The sequence below is a fragment of the Siniperca chuatsi genome, linkage group LG10 (assembly GCF_020085105.1).
Source record: "Siniperca chuatsi isolate FFG_IHB_CAS linkage group LG10, ASM2008510v1, whole genome shotgun sequence".
NCBI lineage: Eukaryota > Metazoa > Chordata > Actinopteri > Centrarchiformes > Sinipercidae > Siniperca > Siniperca chuatsi.
Genome location: NC_058051.1, coordinates 10,706,985 through 10,725,552, shown reverse-complemented (window position 1 = coordinate 10,725,552; position 18,568 = coordinate 10,706,985). Strand labels below are relative to the sequence as shown.

General features: G+C 43.3%; 1 protein-coding gene across 3 annotated transcripts in view; it reads right to left on the bottom strand.

Moving 5' to 3' along the window:
* celsr3 (cadherin, EGF LAG seven-pass G-type receptor 3) overlaps window positions 1–17,500 on the bottom strand; it is a 134,270-nt gene extending 116,770 nt beyond the window's left edge. For 2 of the 3 annotated variants that reach the window (XM_044209704.1, XM_044209705.1), the window contains exon 1: window positions 11,316–17,499. In XM_044209704.1, coding sequence (XP_044065639.1) covers window positions 11,316–17,022 — 5,707 coding nt within the window. In that variant the 5' untranslated portion in view covers window positions 17,023–17,499. Of the gene's footprint in view, window positions 1–11,315 lie in introns of all 3 variants that reach the window. The other variant, XM_044209702.1, reaches the window with a different exon arrangement.
* Window positions 17,501–18,568: the final 1,068 nt, after the last annotated feature.

The window sequence follows — 18,568 nt, the reverse complement described above, 5'->3', positions numbered from 1 at the left end:
GATTATTCCAGAGAAGTGGAGCTCAGTGGGCAAGGGCTCGACCGCCAGAAGAGTTCTTATTAAATCAAGAAATAGTTAGGTAACCAGCATCAAGGGGACGTAAAGGACATGATGGAGTATATGGAGAAATAAGGCTGGACATATATGAGGGAGCCAGTCCATTTAAAGCCTTATAGGTAAGAAGGAGGATTTTTGCAATTAGCTCATGTGTGAACTGGTTTGGGCTATTTAACAAAGGTGGAAGAAATCACTTTGTGTTATATACTTGATGTGTGGCTCAAATATGAGAGTGATCGAATACTATTATGAGATTCTTAACTGTATGGGTCTGAGAAATTGTGCAGCCATCAAGGTTAATGGAATTTGAATCTTGCTGAAAACCAGAAAATATTTTCTCCATAAAATATGATCCAGTTTCACCAAAATTAGTGAATAAAGTTGTTGTGTTTTTGTACGGTATTCGGTGAGGCCCGGCCGCTTTCTCGTCTTTTCTATTTTCTGCGACAAGTGGACTACGGACATGCGCAATGCAGATGTTCACGCAAAAACGACACGAACAAGACCAACTTCCACTGCTGAGATCATGTTAAGTACGTAACAAAAGTTACGTGATGTTAAACACGTGATTAATGTTGTGAAACGGTCGCAGTTTGCTTAGGTTTAGGCAACAAAACTACTTGGTTAGGTTTAGGCAACAAGACACTTTGTTGCTCTTTATACTGCTCTAGTCATAATTACTACGGCCACAAGAGGTCACTGCCTAACAATAAACGTAAATATGGGTCGTAATAAGCTGCTTCCATAGGCTACCTATACAATCGTTTTTCTAGTGAGGACAGGCTACAAAAAGGCCTCTTGTGATGCTAACTTGTGTATGCACACGAGAGAAACACACCGAGAGAGAATGCACACTTCTGAATAATGTTTTAGTTACAATTATTAATGTTCACAACATAGATGGATGAAAATTGTGGAAACCATGCTTAAAATGGCAAAGCTTTAAAAAGAAACTGCAAAATTAATCTTTCATTTGTGATTGAATTCTGGCTAAATTTGCCACCACTGCAAAATGAGACTGTCTTAAGACATCAACAAAACTGATATTTTGTTTCTTGCAATATAGCTCCCACCAGTAGCAGCAATAAGCACAACTGGGGGTAGGTATCTCCATCAAGAGCATGTGAAGAGATCTTGTCATAATAGAACTCTCAGGACACCATTGTTTCCACATTGGAGGTCATCAAGGGCCAAAAAGTTTGGACCCAATTTGAAACAGACCCACAGGAAAGAAAAGAAACAAGACCAAAAAGGTACCCAACCAGAGGATAATTAGACCTGTCCCAAAATGTGGTCGACCCGAGCAGACTCAAAGAGACAGAGAGAACATCAACACTGGCAGCAGTACTACACAGTTCACACTCTCTGTGTAAAATTATAATAAAAGAAATCTGCTGTGGTGATTATGATGCACCATGTGATCAAAGCTGATAGTGAGTCCAGATTAATGGCAAGGAATATCCATTTAACTTCAAATTATCAACAACACATTGTGATAAACGCATCACAATTTATTTAACTCATTTACTAGTTTATCATGACCTCCTGACTTCAAATACCTTGTAGAACTAAAATTGTTACGTGTTATTTCCCATTTATGAGTTGACGAGCATTGCCTGTATGATCCATTGAGGGATGCCGAGGGCTGCAAGCTGAATTTCTCCACAGGGATGGGACAGGCTTTGTCAATAATTTAGAGGGTCTACCCACTGATTTGTACATGTCAAATCAATCTGATTTACTTGAACAGCGTATTCTTGCTTTTTAGTGTTGCAATGCATTACAGCCTTAAAAGCAATCTGACAGACTTCAATGGACTAATCCAGCCCGGTGTCTCACAGTTAAAATGCAGGATTACTGTCCAGCTTCTCTCTTTGCAGTGATCTTGTTTCTTTACAGTAATCATGTTAATGTTGTAAAGCTAATGTGGTAATGATTTGTTGATGATACAATGCTAAACATAGCATGTTGATGACCTTTCCTCATTTTCCATGCATTGTGCCTCTCACTCCTCCCTGGTGGCTGATTTCTACTGAACCCATTTTCATTTAGCCTCAGACCAGCACAAACAAATCATTAAGATGCTATTTATGAACACTTATATTTCCATTTGCCATTCAGCCTTTGCCTCTTTGATGTCTGAAAGGTTAGGAGACCTGGCCTTTGGGTAATAAACTCTGTTTGTATGTCTTTGGAGTCTGTGATGCACTTGAGGTTCTAATATGTTTTGTACCTCTTTTTTTTCTTTAAATGACTGTGAAGCAATTGTTACTAGCATGCTAAAAATAAGCTTTGCTTGTGGAAAAAGTTTTGCTGGGACTTGACCAAATGCCCTCAGGCACTAGGCTGTTATAATTAATTAAATATTTTGTTTTTAAAGGGTTAAAAAAGACAAAGACATAGTTTTATTAAAATGTAAATCGTGTCCTGGTGTCTTAATGCCTTATGTGTGTCGCAGAAACAGTTTTTCTCCTCATTTGTTGTCTTTTTACCCTGTATTTGGTATCTCGTCCAGCCATGTGAATTACAGACTACTAATTGGAAACAAAATCTAATGGATAAATGTCAGCCTTCCTAATTAAAGAAACAGACAAAGTACAAAAACATCCTGCAAGGTGCTAGAGCGTAGTAAAGGCAGACAGAGGGGAAAAAATGATACATACATTTTCTCCATGTTTGTGACATTTAATAAATCACCACTTTTTTATCACAAACATTAATTATAGTATTCCAGCCCATCTTAAAGGTAGTTTGTAATGAAATGAAAGAGTTTGAACATTTCATTTGAACTTTTCCCTGAGTTTAATGCATTATGCAGACTGAATATGCTATCAGAACAGATACCATATTCAGCCTACATAATACAACTGTGATATGTACAGCAAGTTTTATGCCTTTCTCTGTCAGGCTACAGAAGAGCAGTGTGGAGAACTTTGTTGTTGTGCTCCCTAGGGAACTATGGAGTCATAAGTTAGAAACTGGTTTTTGATTATTTAAAAACTGCATGGGTCTGCTTTGACAGTCTGTAAAGTAAAACTGTACATGAGCAAAAATCCTCAACCATGAAACTTACTGGAGCAAATCTCAAATATTTTGAGGTAGGAGTATCAATTCACCATTACAAAAGGTTTCACTATCACTATTTGTTTCCATTATAAGGAGGTAGTATTATGTGAAGGTTTTAAGTGGATACATTTCCATGTCTACTCGACTAAGAATGTAGGTGAGAGAAAAAAAAGGTTTGAGAAGCAGATTTCAGGAGCAGAGGCTTCCCAGACCAACTGCAAATGTCTCAGCAGGGAACATGAATTTGTTATGCTCTCAACTCCCTGAAAACTTCTGTCAAAGTATTCACTCATGGCAGCCCACTATGCCTGAATTTTCATTGTCACGGCATTCCCCTGTGCATAATGTTGCCTTATTTATCACTATTTCCCAGAAGTCATCCTGTCACTCAAGCCACATTGTTATCCCAGAAAAAGGGACATATCAAATGGACTTTGTACAGGGCAGTTGCCAGATGAGAAAAAGTGCAAATCTAACAAATCCTGTATAAATGAAAGAGAACAGTCACCTTATCAGTACGTCTGACTGTCACTCTGTTTCCTCTCTTTAAGTCTCAGAGAGAAATACATTGTTAATTCTTTTATCCATCTGCATAAAATAACAGAAGCCGAATTTACTTAAGCCGTGGAGACAGGCCACTTTCCTTTTAAAATAAGCCTTGAATTGTCATACACTTAACTATGTGACGTGTTATAATGTCAGACACACATGGCTCGCCAACACATCCACTACCTAATATCTCTGGCCTTCTGTGAGCTAAAAACCACTGCAGAATATCAGATTAATGCCCCTACAAAGAAAGCTTTAAACAGACACTGGATCTCTGTCAGAAACACTGGTTACACTACATAAAACAAACCAGTTGTTGTTCAATATCTGCTATTACAACAAAGATAGCTGCTAAAAGCTTAAAAATATGCAGTTATGAAAGAGGACAAATACTAGTCAATGCAATAACCTAATTCGGTCACAATTTTGGTCATGGTTACAGGACTCTAAAGCTAGCTTTATGCTCGACACAGTGTGCCTGGCGTACACCAAAAATTACGTCATCATGTCTCTTGCACCAAGAGCAAAGGCTCCGCAAGTCGTCATGGCACGTGGCCGTGCACCTCTGAATTTTTGTGGCTAGACGTCCACTGCGTGCCCCGTGCTTTCCATTTCATCATTCACAATGAGGACTCTCAGTTTGGAGCAGTAGTTGCAGATATGCTGGATCAAGTAAACCTGGAGCAAAGAGAGGTTAAATTTAAAATACCAGGTGCTATTTGAGGCGGTGAGGGGCTTCCCAAAACAGTCATAAATAAAAAAACAGCTGTGCTTTTTTATATAGTTTTGTTTTTAGTTTGGATTTACAACACGTGTGTCAACAATCTTAAAAATAGTGTAAATAAAACGTTTTTATTTTCAGTGTTTGTGTCTGTGGCTTATCTCTCACAATGCACATATTCTATATTTGCACACTAATTTTTTCAAACAATGTACTGCTCTCAATGCGACGCAGCAGCTCATCAAAACAGGACGCAGACATATGGAAGTAGCTGAAGTGCATTCCTTCATCGATAGCACGCATCTGCCTCACACAGCTATATGGACAGACCATCTCCTCTTGCCAGATTTTTTAAGCTTGTAGAGTGCTAACCATGGTGCAATGGCCTGTAAAATGTCTGTATAAATTAATTTGCATTATTACCACTGGTTAAAACATCTCTAACTCTAGCTGCGGCAGGCTCTCCAATCTGACTAGTCAAAAAATCAATACAGAGCAAGAGGGGGACAAGTGGTAAACACACACACACACACACAAAGTTTTTCAAAGGGCTATTATATAAAACCACTTTGTTTTGGTGGTGAAACTAAGCCTGTGGGGCTTCCTGGGGGTTCAGAGGGCATACCATGTTTTCATCACAACATGACACTAAAACTGGTTCATGACATTTACTGTTCAGTACTCTTCTTTTCTTATGTCTTTGTTTTGAAATGTGTACTTCTCTTTCTTCACTGTAGACAATAAATGCATGCAATAGAAAGGCAGTAGACTGATGGTAGGAATTAATAAATGATGGTTTCTAACCTTGTTCTAACCAACAACAGCAATACAAGTGTATTCATGGTGCACTGACCTTTTGTCACAGTTAGCAACAACATATTGTAAACCAGTGTGTAAATGTATTGGTGATGTGTCTTCATTCTCAACACCATCTAAACTCCCAGAATCCCCAGGACGCAAAGAAGCCATTAAACTCAAATCAGCATGGAGAATACTGATGCCCAAATTTGGGTTTGGCTTATCGGATGTATTAACTGATTGGCAGAATGCTCACTCTTCTATATCATTGACACATGCATATAAGCACCGTCATGTGACACATTTACAAAAAACTAATTATAGGGGTGAAGGGGGCTACAACTTTAATTTCATTCTGCAGACTTGTATAATGACATATAAATATACCTTGTACCTTGTAAGCACATATGGGTGTAGCATGCTAACTTGCTAACATAAGTCATTTCTGGCCATTTAAATATCCTGTCATCATTTACATCATTAATGAAATAACCATTAATGCTGGTCATTGGTCCAAAGTGCCAAACAAGAAGTTAGAGCTTCCAATAGCGTTTACAGTAGAAGGAACTCAGACTGTAACATTTTGAGAAGAGTACGGTTTTGTTCATTGTTTCAGGGAGTAGTGTTTTTTAAGTACCCTAAACAACTTGTATTGTTAATATTTCTGTGTTGGGACAGTTACAATAATGCTTAGAAAGTGTTATTATTGTCTTCACAGTGAAATGTTTGATTATCTTCATTGATTATGCCCTACCTTTTGGTTTTTCTGGAGGAGGAGCTTCCTGTTTAAAAGCAAGGGGTAGAGGCTCCTCAGGATTAGTTCATTGTTGGAGTGGAGCGGGTTCATGGTGGGAGTGGATCTGGTTCATGGTGGGAGTAGGAGTGGGAGTGGGAGTGGATCTGGTTCATGGTGGGAGTAGGAGTGGGAGTGGATCTGGTTCATGGTAGGAGTAGGAGTGGGAGTGGGAGTGGATCTGGATCACGGTGGGAGTAGGAGTGGGAGTGGATCTGGTTCATGGTGGGAGTAGGAGTGGGAGTAGATCTGGTTCATGGTAGGAGTAGGAGTGGGAGTGGGAGTGGATCTGGATCACGGTGGGAGTAGGAGTGGGAGTGGATCTGGTTCATGGTGGGAGTGGGAGTGGATCTGGTTCATGGTGGGAGTAGGAGTGGGAGTAGGAGTGGAGCTGGTTCAGTTCAGGTGCAGACCTGCTGTAAGCTTATTGCTAGCTGCCCAACAGCCATGGGCCTAACCTAACTTTTCTTTGTTGACTGATGAATTTCCTTATGTCTTTTGAAAAGTCTTCAAGTTTATCTATTGTGTATATAGTTTTGTATTTCACAACCTCACCAAAACCAGACTGAACTTCTTTATGTAAAATACAAATAAAACATACACCAGGTGAAAATTACTCCGGCCTCTGTGTGTTCTCCTTCCATCACTCGGCCAATCCTTACAGCTCCGCTAATTCATATTTTTATATTAATAATGAATGTGATGAAAGTACTGTGTAATGTGAATGGCGTCGCTCACAGTGACAAATCCACAAAACTGCAGTTCTATGGAGCTTTTTAGCCTCTTTTAGTTTATTGTTTCATTTCTACAGCACATTTACTGTTTGGTTCAGTCTCAGTGCTCTCATCAACCTTGTTTCCAGCAGTAGCCGACAGCTGTTTTCAACAAAAAAAGCTCTGATAAACCCACTGTACACTACCTGCCCAGCAACAAAAAGCACATTTCGATGATATTTTTTATCAATACACAGCACAGTTAGGCTACTGATATTTCAGGTGTTGCAAATTAGCATTAAACTAATAGGATCTGTAGCAGTGTTGGCAATGGTGATTTAGCTACTGCCAAAGAAAAATCCCTTTTGTGAGGGATGGTATCTCATGTATTTTTCAAACACCAAACACAAGATTGAGACAAATGTCTTGACAGCAAATATGTTTTTCTTTTAAACTACTTTTGCATTCACTGCCAATAGGCCTTTTTCACAGCAGACATTTTGACTTGTCATAATAGGTAAAGCACAGGTGTTACTAATAACATTAACAATGGCTCTGTACTATTCAAGTGTCCCAGTAAGTCATGACAGTATTGCAGTGAGCCAGAGTGCACAATACCAGGACTCTGAAAGTGAAGCAGCTAAATGGAGTTCAGCCATCATTAATTTTATTAATTACACCAGTGCTTTTCCTACTGTCACATGTCAAAATGTCTGCTGTTAAAGAGGCAGATTAAACAAACACACCACAGAGTCTTTGTCTCAACCTACATCTACCCAGGAAAGTCTAGTTAGGCACATGTTTTCTTTTCCAGCATAGTCCTGCTCAACATTCAAACAGCTACACACATTCACAACTGGGAGATGGCCAGTACAACTGGGAGTTTGCTGGCCACAGGAGCAGTTGGGGGTTACTTTTCTAAAGGGTACCTTAAGCTGATGCTGTTCAGGGTGCCAAGCTAAAATTATTATTTTTTCATAACTTTTTTTGACCAAATTACCCTAAAGCCAGTATCATGTGCATAAATGTAAATATGTGTGTACTTAAACTGCTGGCAACACAAGCATGAATGCAGCATTTAATCTCTATGCACTACAAATATGGGACTTATCATGAGAATCAATAGTTTATAGAACTAACTGTCATATGGAGAATGTGAGAGAAAGAAGAGATAGAGTAGGAGAGAGGAATAGAAATGGGAGACAAAGAGATAATGTGAGAGAAGAAAGTGTGAAAGACTGAGGAAGTAAGAAAGCAAGACATGCAGAAAAAGACAGCAGTGTAGTTCCAGCATTCTCTGGCAGACATAGATATTATTCATTGAAAAGACATATTCACACACTCAAGTGCAATGCTTTGAGCCACCTGAGTGTACACACACACACAAGCGCACAGGACTACTATGTGCAAACACAAATTATGCACAAGCAAGTACACACAGAAAAATCTCTCTGCTACAAGAAAACACTGTTCAAACACACACATACATAAAAAAATCAGGCACGCACATGCCTGCGGAAACACACATAAATACACAACACATTCAGGCACTTGAGTACACACACAGACACACACAAGAAGAGGAAATACGGAGAGAAGAAAGCAAAAAGGAGGAAGGAGGACCAGAGTTGAAAATAATATGCCATGGAAGAGAAACAGCCCATGAGAGTTGTGAGAGGATTACAGAGAAGTATTGGGGGAAAGAGAATAGTTGGAGGAGAAAAGGAAGAAAAATAATAAACAGGGTGAAGACTGAGGAGATGGAGAGAAGGAAAAGAGAGAGGACTAAAGGAGGGGAAAAGCAAAAGAAGCAAATGGAAAGAAGGATGATGAAAAAGAAGAGAGAGTAATGCAAGTAATAAAAATGAGAAGAATTCATCCATCCATCCATTCAAGGACAGGTAGAATAAAGGAGAGGAAGAAAGTGATGGGTAGAGGAGGGATGGGTAGTCACAGATAACACACAGCGCACAATGAAAGCGACAGCTTTGCTCCAAGCCTGAGTCTGGCTGTTTCATTATAATCTCATAACTGTCTAATCCTGGGCAGAGAGAGAGAGAGAGAGAGAGAGAGAGAGAGAGAGAGAGAGAGAGTGTGTGAGAGAGAGAGAGAGAGAGAGAGAGAGAGAGAGAGAGAGTTGTGAATGACCTACACACACCATAATACACATAAAAAAAGTTGTAGTGTTTAGTTTTCACTTTTTGTATTTTAACTGCAAGTCTACAATTTGTTATTATTATTATTACCATTTTACTTATCTGTATATATTTTAATATCACAAGTCTTCTATTTATGTATGTTTTTATTTTACACATGCTTTGGCAATGTTAACATCTGTTTCCCATGCCAATAAAGCCCAATTGAATTGAATTGAAGTGAATTCAGAGACAGAGAGAAAAAGAGAGAAAATTGGAAATGAATCTACACGTCTGGTGTATGATATTTAACTCTCTTTAACATTTAAGCTCACTCATTTACTCGTTAAATTGCTAATTCATTCAGTCACTCATTCACTATCTGACTCTTACAGTAAACTCACTGACTCACTTGTTCACTTACTCATTTACTCAGTCACTTTCTCTCTCATTTACTCAATCATTCTCTTACTCATTCCATCACTTGCTTACCCACTCACCCATGCACTCATTTACTCAGTCTCTTTCTCTTTTATCCACTCATCCACTCAATCGTTCACTTATTCATATTCTCAGTCACTTTCTCTTTCATTCAGTTACTCATTTACTCACTCTCTTGATAACTCTCACTCACTCACTTGGACACTCACTTAAATGCAGTTTACTCAGTCACAAACTTAATCACTTGGTCATTCACTCAATAATTTGTTTACACACTCACTCACTCACTCACTCACTCACTCACTCATTTGGTCACTGACATGCTTCACTCCCTCAATGAATACCTCACCCAATCATTCACTTCTTCCTACAATCATTTTCTCTCTCATTCACTCAATAAATGACTCACTCACTACCTCACTCATTTTTTTTTGCTCACTTCATGGGTCCTTCACTCATTCACACAGTCCTTTCCTCATTTACTCACTCACTCACTAATCCAAAATGACACCAAAATGAATATGTATAAGCCTGCATCGTCACCAGTGAGGTTAGTAAAGCTGCATAAATAGGGTAGCAGGTTACCCACACTCCCAAGCCAGCGCTCCTCCATTAAAGCTTTCTGACAGAATATAAACACAGCACTAACCAGGCCTTCAAAGCAACAATGCTGCTATTTTTCCTTCTTCAGTTTCAAAGGCTTTGATCATTGACTGCAAAGACGTCTGTAAAGCTTTTAGGAAGCCTTTATCTTAAACCCAAAGCCTGGAAATGCAAACAAATAAAACCATACATCTAAAAACAAATTAAAATAAAATTGACTTTAATTAAAAAAGTCAAGATACTATTTCTCATCAATATATCCATTGGATGGCAATAAAATAGATGATTATATTCTTGTAGACATAGCCCCAAAACATCTTAAAATATAAATTCAACATAGAGCCAAGAAATATTATAAACCTTATTTCTCAGTGTGTGACATGATCAACACAATGGATGATCAACAAGCATGTCAGTTAAGAAAAATCCTGGAATATCAAAATGTGTTTCTCTCCATACTAATAGCCCATGGGTTTACGCTTAAGATTGACACCTCACTGTCCTATTTCATCAGGAAATATATCACATTAAAAAAGTATTGATACCATTTTGTGGAATATTTAACAGCAAGTGACAGCAATTGGCCCTGCCAGTTGGAATTGTGTGCTTCCTTACAAAATTGCTATGGAAACTTGGATGTCACTTTGCCCAGATCACCTGTTAATCAAACAGGTTTGGGTTGTATCAGTCACTGCTCATAACTACACAACTCGTTTTCCACCGACAACATTGTCATTGACATGCCTAAAATAAATTACCTGCTTTACACCAGTTGCTTGCAACAGCTTATCTCATAAACTGGCGACATGCTGACTGATTTGAAATTTGATATGAAAAACCTACTGATAGTTACCATCAGTTTTCTCACATTGATAGAAAGGTCTTAAATATTTATTAAATCTGTTTCTTCTCACACACATTTTCTCCCTTCCATGTCATGTTTTCTCACACAAAATCCACACAAATCATCACATATCCTTTTCTCATACTCACCTCTTCCACACTTTGAAACTCTGCTTAGCCAACTAGCATCAATCTCCTGATTGTTTACCTCACATGCTTTCAGGTAAATCTAACTTGAGTAGCAGCTCTGTCTTTGTCCATATTGCTCTCACAGACACATGCACACACAATTTCTACTAAGAGCCTTATCCTTAAGGGACTCAGTTTCATGTAGCAAATGTCTGAGAAACAGGAAACAAATCTAATTGTGTTTCATGAAAGGTAGTAGCAATGCCCAGAGCTCAACCAAACGTCATCCATTCTTATCACACCCCTTTCTCACTCACACTCAAACCTGTAGAGTCTGAGTCCTTATCTTCATAGTATTTGTTACAGTGAATAAAGCTACAGGGAAATCTAAACTGACTACACACACACACACACACACACATACATATGTGTCCTTTCCTCCTATTTTTCCCTTCACGGTCTCTTACCTGTGACGGTGATCAGCATGGGAGCCACCAGCGGCCTGTTGTTATCCAGTTTTCGGCTCAGTCGGATCTCTCCACTGGTGTGATTCAAGAGCAGCAGGTGAAGTTCATTCCCTCTGTCAATGGTGTAGTACAGCCTGTCTGACACATCAGGATCGTGGGCGGGTACTCTCCCAATTACCCCGCTGGGGAAACTGTTGGAGCGATTGGACACAAAGTTGTTGAAAATTATTTGGAAGTCCTGTAGAGTGGGCCGGTTGTCGTTCTGGTCCACCAATCGGATTCTGACAGTGGCCCGGCTGACTAGAGGTGCTGAGGTGGCCTGGACTACAATGACATACTCATTGCGGGCCTCATAGTCAAGATCAATGAGTGAGGTGAGCTCCCCTGAAAAGATGTCCATCTGGAAGATCTCAGGAATGTTGCCCTCCACGATTTGGTACATGATCTGAGCATTGGCGCCTTCATCCGGGTCAGTAGCCGTGATCTGGGCTACCACAGAGCCCACAGCACTATTCTCCTTCACTAGAACCTCAAAGTCATCAGCAGGGAAGACAGGGGCATTATCATTCACATCTAGGACTGTCACCTGGATGTGGACGGGGGTTCGCTGAGGGGGCACGCCACGATCTACAGCATAAGCTGTGAGCTCATAGAATGGCACACTTTCACGGTCCAAACGGCGAACAGTTCGGACAATGCCAGATGTAGGTTCAATGGTAAAGTCTCCATCCCCGTCCTCACCATTTTGGAAGGTGTACTGAACACGACCATTGGCGTGTGCATCACGGTCAGTGGCTGAGATTTGAAGGACACTGGTGAAAGGAGGGGCGTCTTCGCTCACTGTTCCCTGATATCTGGGGCTGAGGAACTGAGGTGCATTATCGTTCACATCATTCACATTCACCTCAACATATGTAGTGTCTGACTTTTGTGGTATGCCGTTATCTTTAGCTGTTATAGCCAAAGTGTAAGTCATCTGGTCCTCATAGTCAAGCTCTGCCTGGAGTGTAATAGCCCCTGTGGCAGTGTCGATGCGGAATTGCGGGATATTGTCTTCGAGGAAGTATGTGATTCGAGCATTTTCACCAACATCATCATCTGTGGCACTGATCACAACTACAGTGCTTCCAGGTGGTCGGTCCTCATTCACACTAACAGAGTAGTGGGCACTCTGAAATACAGGCCGATGTGTGTTGGCATCTGTGATGTTGATGTGCACCTGACAGGTGTCATGGAGTGTGCGGTCTGAGGCAGTGACTGTTAGAACATAACGCCGCTCCTGTTTGTAGTCCAATGGGAGGGCTAACGAGAGAAGTCCAGCCCCTCCTGCTGTGCTGATGGCAAAGCGGTTTCTGGTGTTTCCTCCTGTAATCTGATAGGTCACTGCACTGTTGACATCACGGTCCACAGCTGTGACAGTCACAACACTGGTACCAACCACCGCGTCCTCATTCAGGCGAGCATAGTACTCCTTTTGGAGGAACTCAGGGCGGTTATCATTAACATCCATCACCGTAATTGTAACACTCGCTGTAGCAGAAAGAGGTGGCATGCCATAATCCCTAGCCTCCACCCCAAAGAAATAGTGCTCTACAGATTCTCGGTCAAGAATGGAGCTCACAGTGACCCAGCCTGTTGCAGAATTGATAATGAATGGCGTGTCAGAGCTGGTGCCAGTTAACCTGTACTCCAGGCGGGCATTATCACCAGAATCGGTATCAATGGCCTGTATGTGGAGGATGGAACTACCAACTGGAGCACTCTCAAGTACAGATGCCTGGAAAGGTGTGGAGACAAAGATCGGTGGGTTGTCATTGACATCCGTCACCTGTACACTGACAATACCAGTGTTGTTGGAGAGAGGTGGCCGGCCATTGTCCTGTGCACGAACACGGAGTGTATACTCCCGTTCGGCCTCAAAGTCTAGTGGTGCCACAACTTGGATCTCCCCAGTAACACTGTCAATAGAAAACTGTCCACGGCTGTTACCACTGATGATATTATAGTGAACGGCAGCGTTACTGTCCTTGTCCTGGTCTGTGGCACTCACACGGAGGATTTCAGAGTGAGGCCGTACATCCTCCTTCACTGCTACCACATAGCGCTTTTCACTGAACTGTGGCACATTGTCATTTTCGTCCAAAACAGTGATGAAAACTTTAACAGTGGCAGAGCGTGGCCCTGGTTCCTTCCCCTGGTCACTGGCCTCCACCTGGAGAGTGTAGTGCTCGTTTGTTTCCCGGTCCACTGCTCCACGGGTTGTAATGAGGCCAGAGCGTGGGTCAATCTCAAAGGCTGCTCGTGCCATTGCAGCCGTGTCACCGACAAAGCGGTAACGGATATTGGCATTGGATGGGGAGTCTAAGTCTGTCGCTCTCAGCTGTAAGATGGGATACCCCTCCTCTACGTTCTCCCTAATTGTTTCCCTGTACTCTGTCTGCTCAAATATGGGAGAATGATCATTCCGGTCTGAAACAGTAATGGCTACCATTGTAGTGCCAGAGAGGCGAGAGGAGCCATAATCGGTCGCAGTAACTCGGAAGTAATGCAAATCCATGTGTTCTCTGTCTAGAATCTGAGTGGTGGTGATGATACCTGTGTCTGGGTGGATGTGGAAGTAGTCAGATGATCGACTGTTCATCAGTGGGGCCATTGTGTAGCTTACCCTGCCTGCATCTCCTGCATCTGGGTCTGAGGCGGACATGACAATGACTGAGGTGCCAGGTGGCTGGTTCTCAGCTACTTGTACTTGGTAGTTATACTGGGAGAAATGGGGATGTCTGTTGGCTGCACGTCGAGAGCGAGGCCACAGCATCAAAATCTTCCTCTCCCTTTCTCCCTGTGAAGTTTCATCATCTGCTACTATTATCTCTCCCCTTGTACTATGCCTGTCCTCCTCCTCCACCTCCACCTCCCTCTCATCCCCCTCTCCTACCTCATGGCTTTTATCCGCCTGGCTCTCTGTCTTCCCTCTTTCGCTATCTGGCTGCGTGATGGTGGTGATGCTACTGCCCCTATCCTGACCCTTCCCTCCCTCTACCTCTCTCTCCACTGCCTGACTTGCCTTTGTTATTCCATTATTCCTCTCCCACTCCTCCTCCTCTTGCTCTTCTCCAGCTGGTTCTCTCCCTCGCATCAGCCACGTCTCTCTCTCGCCCACCCCCACCTGTAATTTCCCTCCCCCAACAGAAGCAGCAACAGCAGCGGACCCCTCCAAGCCCTCTCCCTCCCTCTCTGCATCCCTCTCCCTTTCTCCCTCGGCCCCCATCTGCCGCCTATATGACTGACTGACACCTTCGGGCTCTAATGGCACTTGCTTACCGGATTTTAATTGTATATGTGCATGGTCGGCCCGCTCGGTGGCTAAACAGTCGGGGGAAATGCTGTCAGCGCACCCTGTGTGGATCATCTTTCGCAGTGCGCTCTCCCATAGGTCTTGCTGCTGTGTCTGACCATGCCACGGCGATTTTTCTGTTTCAGATTCATGACTATATCCATTTACTTCCTTGCTTCCCTCCTCTTCGTTGTTGTTATTTCTGTTGGTGTTGAATGTACGCCACATAAACACACGCTGAGAGTCTAGGGGAGCTGTCCATCGTGCTGAAATAACGTCCTTCACAGAGGGTAAGTGAAGCGAACGTGCAGAGTCATCCTGGAATGTGGTCAGGTTAATTTCCGAGAAAAACGAGAGGTATTTTGTTGTGGTGTGATCAGGCTGAGTGCAAATATGTGGTTTGATTGCTGTTGTAGAGCGAGACGTGGCTGACACAATACCAGGAGATGTGACGGGAAACTTAGCAGGCGAGAAATAGGCTGAGTCACCGGCAGACTCTGTCTCTGAAGTTGCGTTTACTTTTTCAGCAGATAGACGGAGCGGTTTGGATAGTTTCACATTTTCTGAATAATCGCCTGTCTGTGTTTGAGGGGGTGTATTGAGCACCTGGCCGGAATATTTTGGTTCGATTTTGTAAATTGCGCTTTTGATGGATAGAAAACGCTGGCCGGGTGTCTCTGTGATGCTGGTGGGGGTAAAGTGGATGGGGACATTCCTCTGAGCTATGCCTCCCTCAGGGACCATAAACTCAGCTAAATATCCATTCCCCATTTCTATTATGTCCAAACAACCAAAGCAACCACCAGGAACCGTGTTGTTTTCTCCCCTGGTTGAACTGTTCTGCCTTGTGGTTGCTGTTGCTGATTTCCCCTGCCAAAGCTCATTATCAGCCCTACATAGGAGTGCGTAAATCGGAAAAGCTAAATCATTACTCGGATCATTAGATAAATTAACGTGTTTGTTGCCTTGGTTCACCTTTCTATCCTTTCTCTCTTTCCTCTCATCAATTTCCCTCCCCTTATCCATAATTCTGGTGTGGTAATACCTTGCTTTCGCATCATGGACAGGGGGTCCACAACAATATAGGTGCTCCCTGGTACTGGGGTTAATCACTGCCGGTGCGCTACATCTGTACGCTTCCTTCTTTTCCTCTTCATCTCCCCCGCTCCTCGCCCCCCTCTCCCTGCTCACAATGCACCCAGTCGAGCAGCTATCATCACCCCCCTCTCTGATGCTACTGGGATCGATAACATTTTGCCTGCCCAAATGAGAACAATTACCGGCCCTCCTGTCCAAGCTGGCTGAGCCCTCATCAGCACCCCAAGCCTTGTTTTTGCTGTTCCTGTAAACTAGATGCGGCTGAATTTTATCGGTGAAGCCGGTCTTGGAGTTACAAGATGAAAAACGACAATTGTAGTCCAATTTTGATCCCTGGATACAATCTGGATTGTTGATGAAACGGGGATGCAATTTGAAGGTGTAGTTTGAAGCTTCGCTGTGTGGTGAATTGTATCCAGAAAGAGGATGAATGCAACAAAAGCAACCGGTTGGCAAGGGGCCAGGTGAGGGGATATTGGTGCGAGAGAGGGCTTGTTTGTCGGGGCTTGACCAGAGATGCCCGGGTGTCAGGGAGCACCATGTAGCAAAGAGCATCCTCACCTCACGAGCCCTCTCCCACACATCTCCCCCTCTCCTTTCTCCACTTCCGGGTGCCCTGCACAGGCCAGAGGCGTGCACAAAGGCTGTGGAGGCGCCACGTTCGGCGAGGTGTGGCCGCGACGCCGGCCACCGTTGCGCGCACGTTCTAGTCCTTTGTACTGCCCGTTTTTTGCCGTTCTGAACCGGCGAGGAGGTGAAATCAGGTGAAGCAGGAGGAGAAACAACGCCCTTCCTCCTCCACCTTCGTCTCTCCACTCCCTCTCCTAAGCCGACGCTATCAGAGCTCGACCTGCTCCTAATACCTGGGTGGAGAGGAGGAGGAGGTGATGGTGCCGGAGGGCCGTTTCCACTCCTCCAAAACGTCCCGACTCCTTTCAGTCTCTCCTTCCGTGTCCCCCTCGCCCCATCCTGGTGATATCCTCCCAGCGTCCCCCCTGCGCGATGCACTCCAGAGCATCCCTCAGTCTGTATCCGCTCTACGGTCCACCTGCATGGGCGTAGATTCCAGCTGCTCCTCGGTGACTCCCCTGCTTCCTCGCACTGCTGGCTCACTTTGCCGGCGTCTCGGTTGTAGAGGCCCGGGGTCCATTGGTTGGAAGCCCCTCCTGTATTCACCGTCCCGGGGGTGAGGGCGAACAAAGGGCCGAGGAGAAGCAGGTGGAGTGCCAGAGACCAGAGCAGGAGCGGGGTGAAGCCCGGTAGCGGTGCAGCCATTTAGTCTCTTCCTTTCTCTGTCTCTCCCCTCCTTTCTCCCTCTTCCACCTCTGCCTATTCTCTCCTTTTCTCTCCCTCTGTCGAGTGCGTCTTCTCCTCTCCCCGTTACTTCTCTTTCTCCTTCGTTCCGGCTAGGTCAATTCCAGGACCGCCGGCACCGCCCGACACCTTCCCCCAGGCTCCCCCGTCTCTTCGTCGGCCTGGAGAGTTGGCATCTACCCGCTGTGGTCCGTGGAGCTGGAGGTCTCAGCGTTAGGAGCGGCGCGGCAGCAGCATCTCTCCTCCCGTTCATTCACATCCAACATGGCTTACACACTCACACTGACTGACTGACTGGCTGGCTGGCTTATACACTACCCTTCTGTGTGTGTGTGCGTGTGTGTGTGTCTGTATGTGTGTGCGCGCTCTTCTAGCAGTGGCGGCACAGCCTGGTGGTAGGCTATCCATCCATCCACACACACAGTCACACTCTCCTCCTCTCTCCTTTTTCCACCCCTCCCCCTATTGCTTGCATCTCTACCATCTCTCTCTCTCTCTCTCTCTCTCTCTCTCTCTCTCTCCTTTCCACTCTCATAATGGTTGGCTCCGGTGCGCAGGACTGTTACACAGCACCCGCGGCGGCAGCCATATCCACAACTGGAATAGGAGGGGGAAATAGCCTGTATCTTATACAATAACACCGTCATCACCGTATCATCTGAAGAATTATCATCTTAACAAATAGCTCTGCAGGTCACACTTTGCCGGGGTTATACGCAGACAAACCCCCCAATGCTGCAGATTCTTAGAAATTAGATCTAAAAATGAGATTCTGATATTTTAAAATACAATTAAATCATGCAACATTGGGATGGCTTTTGAATGAATTGCAGAAAAGCAATTCCTAGAAACTTTACCAAAAGTGGGGAAACAACATCAAGTAGCATGTGTAGTACTCTATTGTGACAAACCACTTAAGTCTATTGTGATATATGATATTTATGATTATTTCTTTTCATAAATAAGCTCCAGTTTCACAGCGTCATTTGTTCATTAAGGACACGATTTCATATTTTGTGATATCATCTTCATCAAGCTGCACACAGTATATTCCAGTCCAGTGATGTAAACTCTGAATTTATCTCTCGTAAAAGTGACGTCATCTCCCGTATCACCGATGAGTAATTCACACACACACACACACACACACAAGAAAATTCCATAGAAATTTCAGTGACTTTATTGTGAATATTTTTTTCCTGTGGAAGGATAAACAGGATAAACTATAATATATTTTCTAGGTTATACTAGTCCCAGTGATTCATATATGTGCTGTAGTAGTAACCAAATTTATTATAGCATTAGTGTGATTCATTTCAGTAAGGCACATGCGCGTAATCCAGCAATCATCCCAATTTAACACTAATTTGCGCATGGCTAAATGGGCAGATCCATTTCCTGATACTTGTTGAAAAAAAATTACATTATGCAGATATGTAGGCTACAAATTTCCTCCAACATTCACTCACCATCTCCCCATTCAATACCAATTTATAATGCCGGCGGT